Source organism: Pongo abelii, chromosome 8 (genome assembly GCF_028885655.2).
Source record: "Pongo abelii isolate AG06213 chromosome 8, NHGRI_mPonAbe1-v2.0_pri, whole genome shotgun sequence".
Classification (NCBI taxonomy): domain Eukaryota; kingdom Metazoa; phylum Chordata; class Mammalia; order Primates; family Hominidae; genus Pongo; species Pongo abelii.
In genome coordinates, this window is record NC_071993.2 from 17,814,234 (window position 1) to 17,830,109 (window position 15,876).

Below are 15,876 nucleotides of genomic sequence, written 5' to 3' on the forward strand. Positions count from 1 at the left end.
GGTTATTTACAGTTTTTACAGTGTTGTAGTGAGATTTTTTTTTGAACATCTGTCTTTGTGTTTCTTTAGGGTAGATATTCAGGAGTGAAACTATTGAGTTGAAGGATTTGTGTGTTTTCCATGTTAATAGATACTGTCAAATTGTTGAGCAAAACAGGTTTTTACACTCCTATTCATATCATGCGAAAACTCCTGTTTAAACTCCTGATATTAAGATTGTTTGCACATTACTGAGGAAGGGACACTCATTGACCATCTGTTGAAACAAATAAATTACTGTTGTAAAAATAAAATTGTCATTAAATTACTGCTACATAAATCATTGCATAAAAGCAGTGCTAATATATTGAATATCATTGGAGATGATTCATGGTTCCTCCTTGTATTGAACACATTCTAGTATTTGAGGAAAAGCTTATGCTAATTTTATATTAAATGTCTTCATATGTCATTATCACACCTGAAACAATGTATATTTTTAGTAATTATGCTCAAAAATATAATATCAACTTGGTGACACACCGTACTTTTTGGAGCCACATAATGGTACCCAAATTGGTATTATTGGGATTTAAATTTGAGATTTCTTGAATTAAGTTAATCACTCCTATTTAGTTAAGTTTTATAGAAATATCTGCTGTTACTGCATATAAAGAAAAGATTAAAACTGGCTACCTTTTTCATCTTTAAGCGTGTTTATGAAAAAATAAAAAGTATGTTTGTGGTTGTCTTTTTCTACTCAAACTTATTACTGTGTTTTAAAAATAACATTAACGTAACTGTTGACTTAACTTCATAATAATACATTAAATCATGCAACTAGCAAACCATTAAGGATTTTTCAAGTGTCACATTGTATAGATCAGGAGTTGGGAAACTCTCAGGCCAAATTTAGCCTGTTGCCTGTTTATTGGAACACAGATAAATTTGTTTATATATTGTTTGGCTGCTTTTGTGCTGCAGCGGAAGAATTGAGTAGTAGCAACAGAGATCATATGGCCTGCAAAGCCTGAAATATTTACTGGCTGGCCATTACAGAAGTTTGCTTGGCCCTCGGTATAGATAATCTAAAGAGAATCTTTTCAGATCCTCAGTTACCATAGCATTCTTTCCTAAAATTGATCTGCCCGAGAACATTCTCTCCTACCATTTTTCATTTTTACCCCCCTCCTCTCCCTTTTCAATTCTTCTCTTCCACTTCACGGAAGAAAGGCTTACCGCTTGCCTGTAGTGAAGATTACCGTGGTACATCGCCTCAGAGTATAAGAATTACCAGGGATGATTTCATATATTGGTTTTAGTATTAAGAAAGTAATGGCTCTAATGACTAGTAAACACAGCTGAGATGGTTCCATATTTTTTGTTTTTAAAAAATTGGACCAAAATGGATTTTCAGCTAGTAGATCATTAAAAATAATTTTTAATGACAGACCACTGTCATTCCATTCCATCTTTCAGAAGATACCGAAAGAACTTAATGAAATTGCTATAATAGCTTGATTATATGAACAACATTTCTCCTCGCTTTCAACTATAAAAACGAAAAATAGGAATAGAACTGGTGCTGAATCCTGGCTCATTTTACTTTTCAAAACTTGAAATATAGTTAATGTTGTTTTGACCCTTTATATATTAATAATAATAATCATTACCTTATACATATGAATGAATCTAACACTGGGAGTATTATCAGTTTACATACTTTTAGTGCAAAGATATCCCATATGGTCATCAGTAGAAAACTTGCAAGTATATGAGGATAAAATTTTGGAGGGTAAATTGAGTGGAAATATGATAAGTTCAAGGAGAAAAACAATTTGAAATACGTGATAGAGACTGTTGTTTGAATGGTAATGCTATGATAGTGTTTAAATTCCTTTGGCTATATTTAAGGGAATTTTTGACTATTTTATTTTAAAATGTCAACACTTAATGTCCTGGAAATCTTATCCTTTGTAACATTTTAAACGTATAAGAAATGAGATGTTATCCTTGAAATATGTGAAGGGGTTTATGGGCTTTTAGCAATCTTTTATGGGAGGCAGAAACAAAATTTGAAGAGTGAAACAGACTGTGGAAGACTGTGCTAAAGGCAAGAAATCCACCTGGGCTAGGAGAAGTGATGTTTGGCTGATTGCATTGTATAAGAAAATGCTGGCCAGGCGCAGTGGCTCTTGCCTGTAATCCCAGCACTTCGGGAGGCCGAGGCGGGCGGATCACGAGGTCAGGAGATCGAGACCATCCTGGCCAACATGGTGAAACCCTGTCTCTACTAAAAATACAAAGATTCGCTGGACGTGGTGGTGCGCGCTTATAATCCTAGCTACTTGGGAGGCTGAGGCAGAGAATCGCTTTTGAATGTGGGAGGCGGAGGGTCGTAGTGAGCCCAGATCATGCCACTGCACTCCAGCCTGGGAGACAGAGTAAGACTCCATCTCAAAAAAAAAAAAAAAAAAAAAGAAAAAAAGAAAATACTTGCAGAAGCAGACTAGTCATCTATCTAGAAACCCTACTTCTTTGACACTAAGTAATTTTAAATATTGTATAGTATTCTGTAAGCAAACAAAACGGAAACCATCTGTGTGTTAATGGACTCTCACTTTCATTTGACCTTTTTTTATGTGTGGTAGGCAAACTTTCTTGACATGTGCTTTTGTTTTTTAAGACTGCTTAAGATGAAAATTGTGAATAATTTACACTGAAAATTGGTATCTATTTCAAAAAAACAGAATTATTTTGACTTGGGAAGAGTTTTTTTTTTTAGCATACTTATGTCACTTTCACTCTCTGATGATTAATTCGTTCCTCAAGCTATTTTCCTTTTACACAGAACATAGTTTTTAAATTTTAAATAATTACTTTGCTTAGAATTAGTCTTTATTTGCCCTGCGTACCTATATATAGTAGCATAACCATGTAAAAACCATGCATGGAGAAAGGTTTGTAATTATCTTAGTAGTAGTCATGGTGGAGTAGATCTGTTTGGATTTTTTAAAAAACATAAATACATATATACTTATATATTGTATAGATGTGTGTATGTAATGATGGTTTCATTCATTCCATTGGTCTGTACAACAAAAGATTCTGAAATAGATCTGTGTCACTGGTTTGAGGTACCTTCCAGCCTCTCCCAAATAGGAAAATAGAGAAACCACTAGTCTTGCTCCTTCCTTTTATGACTAACTGAAACACTGGTAGAAAGAAAATGTAGAATAAACCCTAAGAGTCCCACTTAGAAGAGCAGCTGTGATACAGCTGAGCTCTGCCTTACTGAAACAGCTGCTGTATTCACCATGGGCCAGAAGGAATGACAAGTTGTTAGTCATAAGCAATGCCATCTTGAGATGGATAGCACGCTTGTTGGCATGGCTAAGCGAAAGCTGCTCTGAAACAAAGCAAAATCCTCTAGCATGACATAAGAGGTGGAAGAACTCATGCGTTGGAAGTTTAAATGTGGCTTGATTTCTTCTCGCTTAAGAGAATCTCTGTTAGCAGTTGGTTGGTTGGTTGGTTGAATTATTTATTTAAACAGGGTCTTGCACTGTTGTCCAGACTGAAGTGCCGTGGCGAGATCATAGCTCACTGCAGCGTTGACCTCCTGGGCTCAAGTGATTCTCCCACCTCAGCCTCCTGAGCAGTTTCAAAAATATATAGGAAGCACTTTCAAGGCTCTGACTTCATGCGATACTAGAGAGAATAAATACATGGGACACTGAAAACATGAAAGCAAAATTGGAGTCTCCGTAACTATGAATTTCAAAAGTTTGTCTAGTTGATAAAGTGAAAACATAAAGTTGCATAAAGGTTGGTAGCTTTTTATATTAACTACTTAATTCCTGTAGGATAAAATGGACCAGTTGCTACAGATGCTGCAAAGTACAGACCCCAGTGATGATCAGCCAGACCTACCAGAGCTACTTCATCTTGAAGGTAAAACTTTTCTATGTACCTTGCAAATAAAGAGTAATTAGAGGTTACTAACTGGTGTCCTGTTAAAGAATGGGTTTTGAGGATAATATTAAAAATGGAACATTTCTCACTTCTCCTTGACCCAGGGTCACTCTCATATGCAGTTGAAACCTTGGGTAGAATTTGAATTCTTATAATTTTCTGTCCAAACTAAGTGTTCTGTTCAACATTTTAGAATCTGGTAAAATGAAATATGGCACTTTAAGATTTCGACATTAATATTTTAGATTAAGTTGTCACCATTATACTTTAAGAAAATCAATTTTGGGTTCTGTAGACTAAGGTTAATGAATGTATATTTTTATTACTCCAAATTAAATCTTTTATTCCTTAAATTATACAAATATCTATCAAAGCTTCACATTTTTTTTCTTGTACTTTCTTATATTTCTTCACATCTTGTCATTTTAGCAATGTGTCACCAGATGGGACCTCTCATTGATGAAAAGCTGGAAGATATTGACAGGTAAAAGAACATGGGCGCATTTACGTTGTGTACCTTCTTTCCTGAAGCTATCACTATAAACTGCAAAGTGGGCTATAACTGCCTGTTTTTAAAAAAAAAAAAAAAAAGAAATATTGTGGAGGAACCAACTCTCATTCACATGTCTTGTGCTAGATGTGGAGAATTAGACTCATTTGTCCTTTTCTTTAAAGTGAGGATTTGATCGACCTTTACAATATAGTCAAAAGGACCAGCATAGATAGGTCGTTTTAAAAACAAGGGCTAGCTGTGTAATTCTCTTTGCTGAAGTGGCATTACCAGAGCTCACAAATGACCCATATGTTAGTAACTAGGGAAACCAAGATATTTCTGGTACAGTCAGGTACGATAAGCTGGAGTTCCCTCAGCCCAGCACATAAACCTTAAACAGTTTGGGTTGCTTCAGGGCTAAAATGCAGGATATTTTTGTTATAAGTGAAATTTTTAATAATGTCTACTAGTACTACTTTTTGCTATTTTTGCTATTTTGATGTATCATTATTTAGAACATTATATCATTTTAGTAACAGCGATGCTTCAAATTATTGTGTCATGTTTCAGAAAACATTCAGAACTCTCAGAACTTAATGTGAAAGTGATGGAGGCCCTTTCCTTATATACCAAGTTAATGAACGAAGATCCGATGTATTCCATGTATGCAAAGTTACAGAATCAGCCGTATTATATGCAGTCGTCTGGTGTTTCTGGTTCTCAGGTAAGCTTTTAGAAGCCCATGTTGTTTTAAATTCTCAAATGCACAGTCAGGTGTGGTAGCTCACGCCTGTAATCTCAGCAATTTGGGAGGCCAAGGCACGATGATTGCTTGAGACCAGGAGTTTAAGACCAGCCTGGGCAACATAGTGAGACCCTGTCTCTACCAAAAAAAAAAAAAAAAAAAAAATTAGCCAGGCTGGGGCATGTTCCTTGGTCCCTGCTTTCGAAAGGCTGAGGTGGGAGGATAGCTTGAGCCCAGAAGGTCGAGGCTGCAGTGAACCATGTTCGCACCACTGTACTCTAGCCTGGGCAGCAGCGACACCCTGTCTCTAAAATAAAGAAAGAAAGAAAGAAATTCTCAAATGCACTTGAGATTATTTGGAATAGCTGTTTGAAACTTTCTAAAACTAATGTTTAGAATTAAAGTTTAACAGAATTTTTTTACTTGGCAATTACAGTATATAACATACTAATTATACTAATAATTTTTTGTTATTGTTTAAAGGAAATTGCTTTTATACAGGAGTATGCAGCGGAATCAGCCATCACACTTTTTAAAAAAATTACAGATATATCCGTCCCACTCCACACCTATTGAATCAGAATCCTCAGGGTCGAGGCCCCCTTTTTTTTTTTTTTTTTTTTTTTGAGGCGGAGTCTCACTTTGTCACCCAGGCTGAAGTGCAGTGCTGCAGTCTCGGCTCACTGCAAGCTCTGCCTTCCAGGTTCTCGCCATTCTTCTGCCTCAGCCTCCCGAGTAGCTGGAACTATAGGTGCCCGTCACCACGCCAGGCTAATTTTTTTGTATTTTTAGTAGAGATGGGGTTTCACCGTGTTAGCCAGGATGGCCTTGATCTCCTGACCTCGTGATCCACCCGCCTCGGCCTCTCAAAGTGCTGGGATTCCAGGCGTGACCCATCGCGCCCGGCCAAGGCCCATATTTTTAAAGCTTCATATGTAATTATTTATTTAAGAACCTTAGTTCTTCATCAAGTTGTGTACACTCAATATGTATAGCCTTTTGCAGATCAGACATATCTCAATAAAGTAGTTTCATAAAAAACACAAAATGCTTTAGAGCTAAGAAAACTCTCTTAAACATCTAATGAACTTCTAGTTATCCTTAAAAGGAAAACTTAAATGCAGTGAAAAATAAAAATGAGGTAAAAACCTGTTTTTATTATTACAAACCAACAAAATATATTTCCATAATTTAAAAACTGCTATAATCTGGAATTTTCCCTCCTTTACATGAGAATGCATGCAATGCAGTGTAGAGCCCTTTGCTGTCTTTTCACCCCAAGCAACTATTTCAAGGGCCCCCTTTTCACAAACTCATCACGGTGAGGTGAGGTTATAGGGAATAACTAGCCAGATACTAGCTGGGTGCGGTGGCTCATACCTGTAATCCCAGCACTTTGGGAGGCCGAGGTGGGTGGATCACGAGGTCAGGAGATGGAGACCATCCTGGCTAACACGGTGAAACCCTGTCTCTGCTCAAAATACAAAAAAAATTAGCCTGGCGTGGTGGTGGGTGCCTATAGTCCCAGCTACTTGGGAGGCTGAGGCAGGAGAATGGCGTGAACCCGGGAGGCAGAGGTTGCAGTGAGCTGAGATTGTGCCATTGCACTCCAGCCTGGGCAACAGAGCAAGACTCCATCTCAAAAAATAATAGTAATAATAATAAAATAATAAATAAAAATAAAACTAGCCAGATACTCCATTTTTTCCATGTAGAGTGGGCACAGACTGTGTTCAGATTAACGTTTAGCAGAAATGAGGGGCCAGCACCCTGTAGATGAACAGCTAGGCCCAAGAAACTTGGGGCTAGAGGGCACCTACTTTAGAGTCTTGATCACCAGTTTGAGACAAAGAAGCAAAAAACCTTCATGTTCAATTTTCAAAGAATGACAAAATACAGTTATGAGGACTGGTATAGCTGTGTTTATAATGAAGACCCTTTGGATCCCTGTGTGGGTCTGTCGTTTAACAGAAGTGCTAAATGGAAGGATCTAATGAATACTGCAGAAAATTAGGACATTATATGTTTTAGACTTTGGGTAGTTAAGACTTCAGTCTCTTTAGATTAAAAAAATGCATTTTTAAATACCGAAGTAGACAAATCCAGCCTGTTGCCTGTTTTTTTTTGTTTTTTTTTTTTTTTTAAATAAACTTTCTTTTTGAGATGGAGTCTTGCTCTGTCGCCCAGGCTGGAGTGCAGTGCTGCAGTCTCGGCTCACTGCAAGCTCCGCCGTCCGGGGTCTCGCCATTCTCCTGCCTCAGCCTCCCGAGTAGCTGGGACTGCAGGCGCCCGCCACCACGCCCAGCTAATTTTTTGTATTTTTAGTAGAGACGGGGTTTCACCATGTTAGCCAGGATGGTCTCGATCTCCTGACCTCATGATCTGCCCACCTCGGCCTCCCAAAGCTCTGGAATTACAGGTGTGAGCCACCATGCCCGGCGGCTTTAAATAAACTTTTATCAGAACACAGCCACTCTGATTTACTGACATAGCCGAGTAGTTGTGTCAGAGACTACATGGTCCACAAAACTTAAAATATTTACATCAGGCCCTTTACAAAAAAGTTTGCTGACCCCTGCTTTATGAAGTTAGCTTGCTCTATTGTTCAACAAACTGCGGTTTAGGAAATGTGACTTGTATCCATTGCAGTCTATGGCTACAAAACAATGAGTTCAAATATACTTTCTAAATATCCTTTGGGATTCCTTAAAAAATATCAACATGCAGAATATTAAAATATATTTAATGTAAAGGGAGATTAGTATAAAGTTTCAGGGTAAGTTTCTTTAATGCTTCAGTATGGAGATAATATGAGTTTAGCATATGTTTAACTAAAAATGAAAACCATCAACAGCCTATTTAATTGAAAAACGTTTTTCAAAATGCCTGTTGACAGAAATAACTTTGAAAAAAGGATTCCAGAGTGGTAATTTTTCTTGTTTTTGTAACCGAATACCTCTACAGAGAAAGTTCAGTATGCTTATTAAAATTTTAGAATTGAATATGATTTCTCTTTAACCATCCCAGGTGTATGCAGGACCTCCTCCAAGTGGTGCCTACTTGGTTGCAGGGAACGCGCAGATGAGCCACCTCCAGAGCTACAGTCTTCCCCCGGAGCAGCTGTCTTCTCTCAGCCAGGCAGTGGTCCCGCCATCCGCAAACCCAGCCCTTCCTAGTCAGCAGACTCAGGCCGCTTACCCAAAGTAATTTTACTATTGATTCTTGTTTGGAGTTAGTGCTGTTACAGCTGTTTAAGTGCCCCCAGTTACCTATAACTATAAAATCTGGCTAATAAATATCTGTGGTCAGCGTCATGTGGCTGCCCCATTCATGCTAATGAGTGGTGGAGCCTGTGTGGTATTCCAGTACCAGCCAGCAAGCTGGTGCTCTGCTCCCAACTCGCTCAACTCATGTAATCTGGTTTCAGCCTTGTATTTTTAATACTACTCTAACCATAAGTTTTTATTGTTGTTTTTATTTGCATCTATGATATTTGATAATGTCTTTAATGAAATTTACGTTTAGTGACTATAATTTGTCATTTTCCCACACATTTTGTATACAATCTAAATTCTGTTATTTTAAAATATATAGTTCTGAGCTGTCTCTTTAAGACAAATATTTTCTTATTTTTGCCCTGTTTTGGAATTTAGTTTATATTATAGCAAGGTACCCCATTTGAAACAAGAAGATAATAAGAAGGTAAGCACCCTTGTTTCTCAGGAGGCACATGGCTGAATATGTGATGACAGAGGCCCATTTACTTTGCCATTTTCTTACAGTGCTCTCTGTCATGTAGTTAAATGATTATTATGTGTTTTTTCTGCTTTAATGGGACTCTAAGCTGAAATCTTTTCCTTGAAGCAAATAAAGGATAGGCTTTTAAGAGTTTACCAACGTGTATTCTAGAAGTTACGACATTCTAGCTGGCAACAGAAGTTTCTAGGTAGCACAGGCACAACTTCTAGAAACCTTTGCAGCAGTGTCAGGATTGCCCAGGAATGCTCCTGTACTGCCCTCTCTTGCACTATTCATCCTCAAAGAGTTACGTGTTAGAGATGCTTGGGGATTTTCAAGCATTATTTGGTTGTCAGATCTAGTATCCTGAAGTGACCCTAAGGGGGATGATGGCAAGGCCTACGTGTCAGAAAACAGGGCATTCCCTAGTGGGTTATGTATCTTAGAAAAAAGTGTTAAGTGTAGCTTGCACTCTTGCAGGATTTTTTTTTTAAGTTGAAATCTGGTGGAAATGAATACCCTTATGGAAAATAAACAGCTGTTCTTAGAGTAGCATGTTGCTTTACAACTAGATACAAAGTGGGTAGAAGGTAGGAATTGTTGAGAAGACACTAGGGTTCCTGACTTAATAGGACCCTTCAGCTATTTTAGTATTAGCCGGAACTGCCACCTTTCCCCTGCTGTTCCTCTGTTTGTCTATGTCACATGCTGCTCTACCTTCCTTGTTACTAGAGATTATTTGAGACTCATTCTTCAAGGTCGGGGCCTTGGGAAATTATCGTTGTGAATGAGATAACCTGTTGGTAGGTGCTCTAACAGTGAAGTTCTGTAGCGCTGTGGTACCCTGCTGCTGTTCTCTGTGTTTGACTCTGCTTCTGCATTCGGGATGTGAAATCCTTGGCATGGGCCCAACCCTACCCGTAGAGTGTAGCTATTAATGTCACCTCTCAAAGAACACATGTTTATTTCAACAGGTGTCTTTTGAAGAACATTTTCTTGAAATATTTAGCCCTCTTGTCCTGGCTCATTCCTGCATATTCTTTGGTTGTTAGCTTAGCTGCGTTTTTACTGGGACATCTTCCTTGCTTTTCCACCTCTCAGCACTGTTCCTCCTGTGTGCTGTCAGAGGACTGTGTGTGTACTTCTGTTTCCTGGCTGGTAGTTGCCTTTTTACTTGTTTGTATCTCCACTGAAGACAATATCTTGAGAGCTGGCACTGCCTCTTTCACCTCTATAGCCATCCTATGTAGCACACAGTTTTACACTGGCTAGGAACTCAGTAAATATTTTATGAATACATGTTTTAGTGTTAATGACAATTTCAAGTGCTATATTGGACCAGTTAGGTGTATTTTTTAAAAATTCCTTGCAAAGACTTCACAAAGGCTTAGAGTCCATTTAAATATCTATATATAAAGGTACAATATGTAATATCTGTTTATCAATATATAAAAACAGATGTGTGTTTGTGTGTTTCAACAGGGAAATGAGGAATTGCTGGTAGAGCAAATGTAGGATGAGGAAATTGGAAGGAGCGAGGGCCAGGGTTAGAAGTCTCCTTACTAGAGGTGTCCTGCGTATTTGACTCAAGCTTTCTAGCGGCAAATCAAGGTCAGTGAGGATTGTTGTTGTTTTTGGTAGGCAGGTTTTTTAGCACTCCTCAGTTTATATATATCTGAGAGGCTGTCTCTTGTTACATAAAATTTTGGTGTTAAAGCTCACCATTTTTCAGACTTCTGTCATCCTAGGACGGTCTTATTGTTAGTTGGGGAAGGTGTCACTGTTGACAGTTTTCTAAAGCTACCTGTAGCGATGGTAGTATTATAAGGTGATAATAAGTGACAATTACTGTTAGTATTTTGAGACCACTGAAGCTTATGTATTTATTTGTCTCTAATTTTAGTTTACTACAGTCAGCATGTGCCAGGCACTGTGTTAGACACTTGAGAGTCTTCTTTAGCTTCAAGGTGCTTACTGAGTAGTAGGGGCAAACACATAAAAAACATATAATTTTATACAACATGATTTATAAATAAAGAAAGATATATGCCTTGTGCCTTAGGAGCCTCAGGGTTTGAGGAAGTTTTCCAAGAGGGTTATTCTTAGCCAGTAGAAAAAAAGTGAGGAAGATGTTATGTCATGTCAAAGATGTGGTAGCCTGGAATGGCATGGTACCCGTGAAGTGAGCAAAGATGGGAGGTGTGAAAGGCGTGGTACGTATCGGCATTCCAGCAGCACACTTACCAAGGGTTGAAAGCGTGTGGGGATAAGCGAGATAAATACTTGAAGACACTGCCAAGGTCGAAGAATGCTTGTTCTAGATACCATCTTAGGGATAATGAAAAAGTTCAGAAAGGGCTTTAAATGGCAGTAGCGTAGATGGATTCACAGGGGCAAGATTAGAAGCTGGGAGACCATGGATATTAGGCAAGATATTATGAGTATTTGTTGGCAAGATACAGTGCTATTAATTGGAAAGAGTTATTTAGGAGATTAGCAAATAATTACACATTGGGTGACATGGTTGGGAGACAGCGCAGTGCAGAGATAAGAGAAAGAAGTATTGGTGAATTGCACGGTTTTGCCCCAGGCAACTGGGTGGACGGTGGAACTGTAAATTGAGAATGATTACAATAATGCTAACATTTAAGGGGTATTTAGTATGTTCCAAGCACTGTGCTGTATGCTTTACACAAAGTAACTTATTCCTCATAATAACCTGTGAAGTCGGTAAACTATTACCCCCATTTTATAGATAGGAAAGCTGAGGCCTGGAGACAGAACCAAAGTCCCACTTAGCTAAGATTCTAAACCAGTCATTCTGACTCCAGAACCCGGCACATAGACTCTATATTACGGCAATATTATAGCCCATACCATTGTAAATAATAGTATGAAATTTGACATCTTCTAATCAACTTTATATCTCACACATGGAGTGATGACAAATAATGCCTTAGGTCACCACATTAGTTGGTGAAATGTAGCATTAAATTACCATCTCTTATAATAAATTACCATCAAATAATGAATTTGTGCCGAGTACAAGAGCATTGAATTTCCCAACAATAGATTTATAAATAACAATTGGAGGAAAGTTTAGAAATAGGCAGTATTTTGAAAATTTGGCAGTTGCTTTTTATATCGCTTGTTTTACATTTTTAATACAAATGTAGGGGAATTCTCAGCATCTTAGTACTTCTCTTCACATAGCTAACCTAGTGTCTTACAGTGGAAACGCATGTATTCCGTTGGAAACAGGAAGACAGGAAGTAGAGGCAGTGGATAAAGACAACTCTTTGAAGAATTTTTTTCTTTCTTTTTCTAATGAGAGCAGCGCACAAGTGCAGGGACTTGAGATGGGAGTACTGGCAGCGGAGCGGTGGGAGCGGGAGGCAAGCGCAGCACGTGAGGGGTGCAGCTGCAGAGAGTTGATCAGTGTGGTGTTGGAGCGTGTGCTTCCGTATTTTCAAGGAAATAAGAGAAATGAGGTTATGAGGCCTTCCCTTCCACTAGTCCTTTGGGACCGTTCTTGTCAAGGACCCTGGTGATGCCCATGTTGCTAGACTCCCAGTCAGTTCACCATTCTCCTCCTCCTCCATTTGACAGTTCGTGATTCCCTCCTCTTCTGAAACGCTTCCTTCACTTGCCGGTGACCATTCTCTTTTCCCTTCTGCCTCACCGCCACTTCTTCTCAGCCTCATTTGCCTCTTGCGTCTTTATCTTCTGGACTTCAAGGTCCAGTGCTCCGTAGATGGACTGCCTTTTTCTCTGTTTGCAGCCGCTCCCCAGGGGACCTCATGCAGCCCGGTGATTCTGAATGCCGTGGATCTGCCGCGGATTCCCAGATGCGTATTTCTCCTCCGCACTTCCCCACAGGACAGCAGGCTTGAATAGCTGACTGCCCATGCATTCTCTTTGCTTGTCTGTTTTTTGGACATCAAACTTGACAGATCCAAGATTATTACTTTGATCTTCCCCGCATCCCTCACACCCCCGAGCCTACTATGGTCCCATCATAGTATTCTGAAAATCAGTGAATGGCCATTGTACCAGTTATTTCTACCAGTTTTTAGGTTCTAAACCTCAGGCATTCTGGACTCTTCTGTTCATTATCATATTTTGAAGGCATTATCTTCAAAAGCTATCTAGACTCTGACCCTTTCTCCCATCTTCACAATTACTGCCGTGGCTCTGCTGCCGGTCGGCTCTCTCCTGGTCGATCTAATAACCTGCAGTCAGCTCTCCTGGCCCAGAGGGAGCCCGTTAAACCCTGTGGAATCTTATCACCCTTCTGCTCAGAACCAGCCAGTGTGTCCTTCTGTCTCACTCAGAGTGTAAGCCACAGCCCTTATTGTGGCCATCAGGTGCTGTGTGTTCTCCAGCCCCCTCCCCACCACCGCAGTCCTGCCGGGTGATCTTAGCTGCTCTCCCCTCGGCACTCTCTGCGACCCCCTCTGCCGCACTCGTGGCCTCCTGCTGTTCCTTGAACGCGCCTGGTGTTTTCTCTCCTCAAAGGCTTCTTTCTGTTTGCCTGAAATGTACTTTCCTAGGAAATCTATCTGGCTCACTCGCTTACTTTTTACACATCTTTGCTTAAGTATTGTCTTATTGGAGAGGCACCCTACCATAAACTAGAATCCCTTGCTCCAGCTGCTCTTGGTCCTCTGTATTGGGCTTTGTTTTTCTTCTTACCAGTTAGAACCACTTGACACACGATACATGTGTTTGTTACCCTTTTCTACCACTAGAACAGACGCTCCATGGTGGTATAGACTTATTTCCGCAACACCCCCCCCCCCCACCTTTTTTTTACACAATGGTTAAATAACACACATATTTTTAATGCAATGCCTGATATCACAATGCCTAAAATAACAATGTTTGGCACATTATAGCTATTTAGTAAAAGGTTATTAAATTAATTGACTATATGAATGAATGCTTAATAAATAGCTTTTCCATTTATCTGTAGTTGCTCTATAAATCAGTATTGATCTAATTGAGTGTTTTTCTTCCTCCACAGTACAATGGTCAGTTCCGTTCAAGGAAACACGTATCCCAGCCAGGCGCCAGTATATAGTCCTCCTCCTGCCGCTACTGCTGCTGCTGCAACTGCCGATGTCACTCTGTACCAGAATGCAGGACCTAGTATGCCCCAGGTGCCAAACTATAACTTAACATCATCAACTCTGCCTCAGACCGGAGGCAGCCAACAGCCACCTCAGCCACAGCAACCATATTCTCAGAAGGCTCTGCTATAGGACCCAGTGTTCCTCTTGGTGGCAGATACCTGCTAAATGCCACTGACAATGTTATGAGATTCATTACTATCTTAAGATGTGTTTATCGTCAGCTTATAGGAATCTCTCCAGGTCAACAAGTTCAAATATTCAAGAAGGTAGAAATCTCCTCAATTTACACTGACTTTTTAGAGGTTCTTCCCCCCCCTGCCCCCCCCAGAGGAATGAAACTACTTACAACATTTAATTCCTTTCATAATATGAAAGAATTGATACAAGGCTATTTGTCTCGTAAACCTGGTCTGCAGAAAGTCAAACTTACAAAAACTGTTGTGGCAAATGTTATGTACATATATTGATGTGTAACTGCATTAATGGCCATTTTGAATCACAGTGCTGACCATGTGAATATATTTAACACTGTGTTAAATTAATTTACATTGCTATTTTATTTTAATCATAAACAACTACCATGTTTCTTAATGTTTTGTGTAAATTTAAGGTAATTATACTATCCTTTTAAACTGCAAGAACAAAGTTGTTAGCGTATTTACATGAAGGCGCATTATGTTGTCGTGTGTTTCAGTTTCACATTAAACTGAATCTTTTACTAATTGTGAGCTAAAGATATATGTATATGTGTATATATATATGTGTGTGTGTATATATATATATATCTACATGTCTTTCTGTAGCCTCTGCATACTACTAGCTGTCATCACACCAGTGTACAGTAGCTAAATTTTTGGTGCAATTATAGCAAATGATAATGTTCCCTTTTGAACTTTTACATTTTGGCATGACATTTCAGAGTATTGTGGGACCATGAGACAAAATTAAGTACGATCACATTCTTTATTTCTTATTTTTAAAGAAATGATGTTGGTTTACCTTTTCCTAGTTGAAGATAATAATTAGGTTTCTAAGCTGTATACTGTGTTTATTGGTGGCAGTGACACCAAAGATAGAGGCAATGGATAGAAATTTTTAAACTGGAAAGAAAACCTGAATTACACTACATTTTTGAAGTCTCTTGTAATTATTTGGGATATCAGCAAAATTTGATTCGTCTGTCTAATCCCTTGCTAGTCTTTTAAATATGTCTTTAACACATTGTATCCTTTAATTCTTCATTAAAATGGAAATAAGTAGATGTTTCAAAGTAATCTATATTTCTGGCTTTGCTTAACGTTTATATATTTATTGTTATCTTTCAAACTGGATTTTTGGGTTGCTCTTTCTGGCCTTTTAAAATTCTAATGGAATTATTTTGGCTTCTTACTTGGGAATATTTTCGAATGAATGCTTTTCTTTTAATTCATGCGAAAAATGTTTTCCACTGACGTTGTAATCTTAAATATTTACGATTTCCCTGGTTGGGCTATACTATTATTTTAACACTATTTAAACAACTGAAAAGTTGAGTTGAACATCATATTTAATGAATTGATGTAAAAGGTTTCATACTATAAATGAAAATTTCATTTTTATTTTCTAAGACTGTTGTAATCAGGTAACTTGTTTATTTTCTTTTTGAGAGAAGATTAAATCTTTGGCCAGTAATCTTAAGGGTGACTAATTTCACAGACTCAGATTTAAAGCACCATAGTTTTAAATCTGAGCCTGTGAAATTAGTCACCTGTAAGATTACTTAAGGGTAACTTAAGTGTTTCGCTTGAGTGTTGTGTTGTGATTTCCTGTGT

The 15,876-nt window shown here is 38.6% G+C and overlaps 1 protein-coding gene across 5 annotated transcripts in view; it reads left to right on the plus strand.

Annotated features, from left to right (window-relative positions):
* The window catches only part of STAM (signal transducing adaptor molecule), a 72,047-nt gene extending 56,708 nt beyond the window's left edge, over window positions 1-15,339 (plus strand). For all 5 annotated transcript variants that reach the window (XM_054522009.2, XM_002820566.5, XM_054522010.2 and 2 more), the window contains 5 exons: window positions 3,846-3,933; window positions 4,384-4,438; window positions 5,018-5,171; window positions 8,220-8,395; window positions 13,957-15,339. In XM_054522009.2, the coding sequence (XP_054377984.1) occupies window positions 3,846-3,933; window positions 4,384-4,438; window positions 5,018-5,171; window positions 8,220-8,395; window positions 13,957-14,194 (711 nt within the window). In that variant the 3' untranslated portion in view covers window positions 14,195-15,339. The remainder of the gene's footprint in view (window positions 1-3,845; window positions 3,934-4,383; window positions 4,439-5,017; window positions 5,172-8,219; window positions 8,396-13,956) is intronic.
* Window positions 15,340-15,876: the final 537 nt, after the last annotated feature.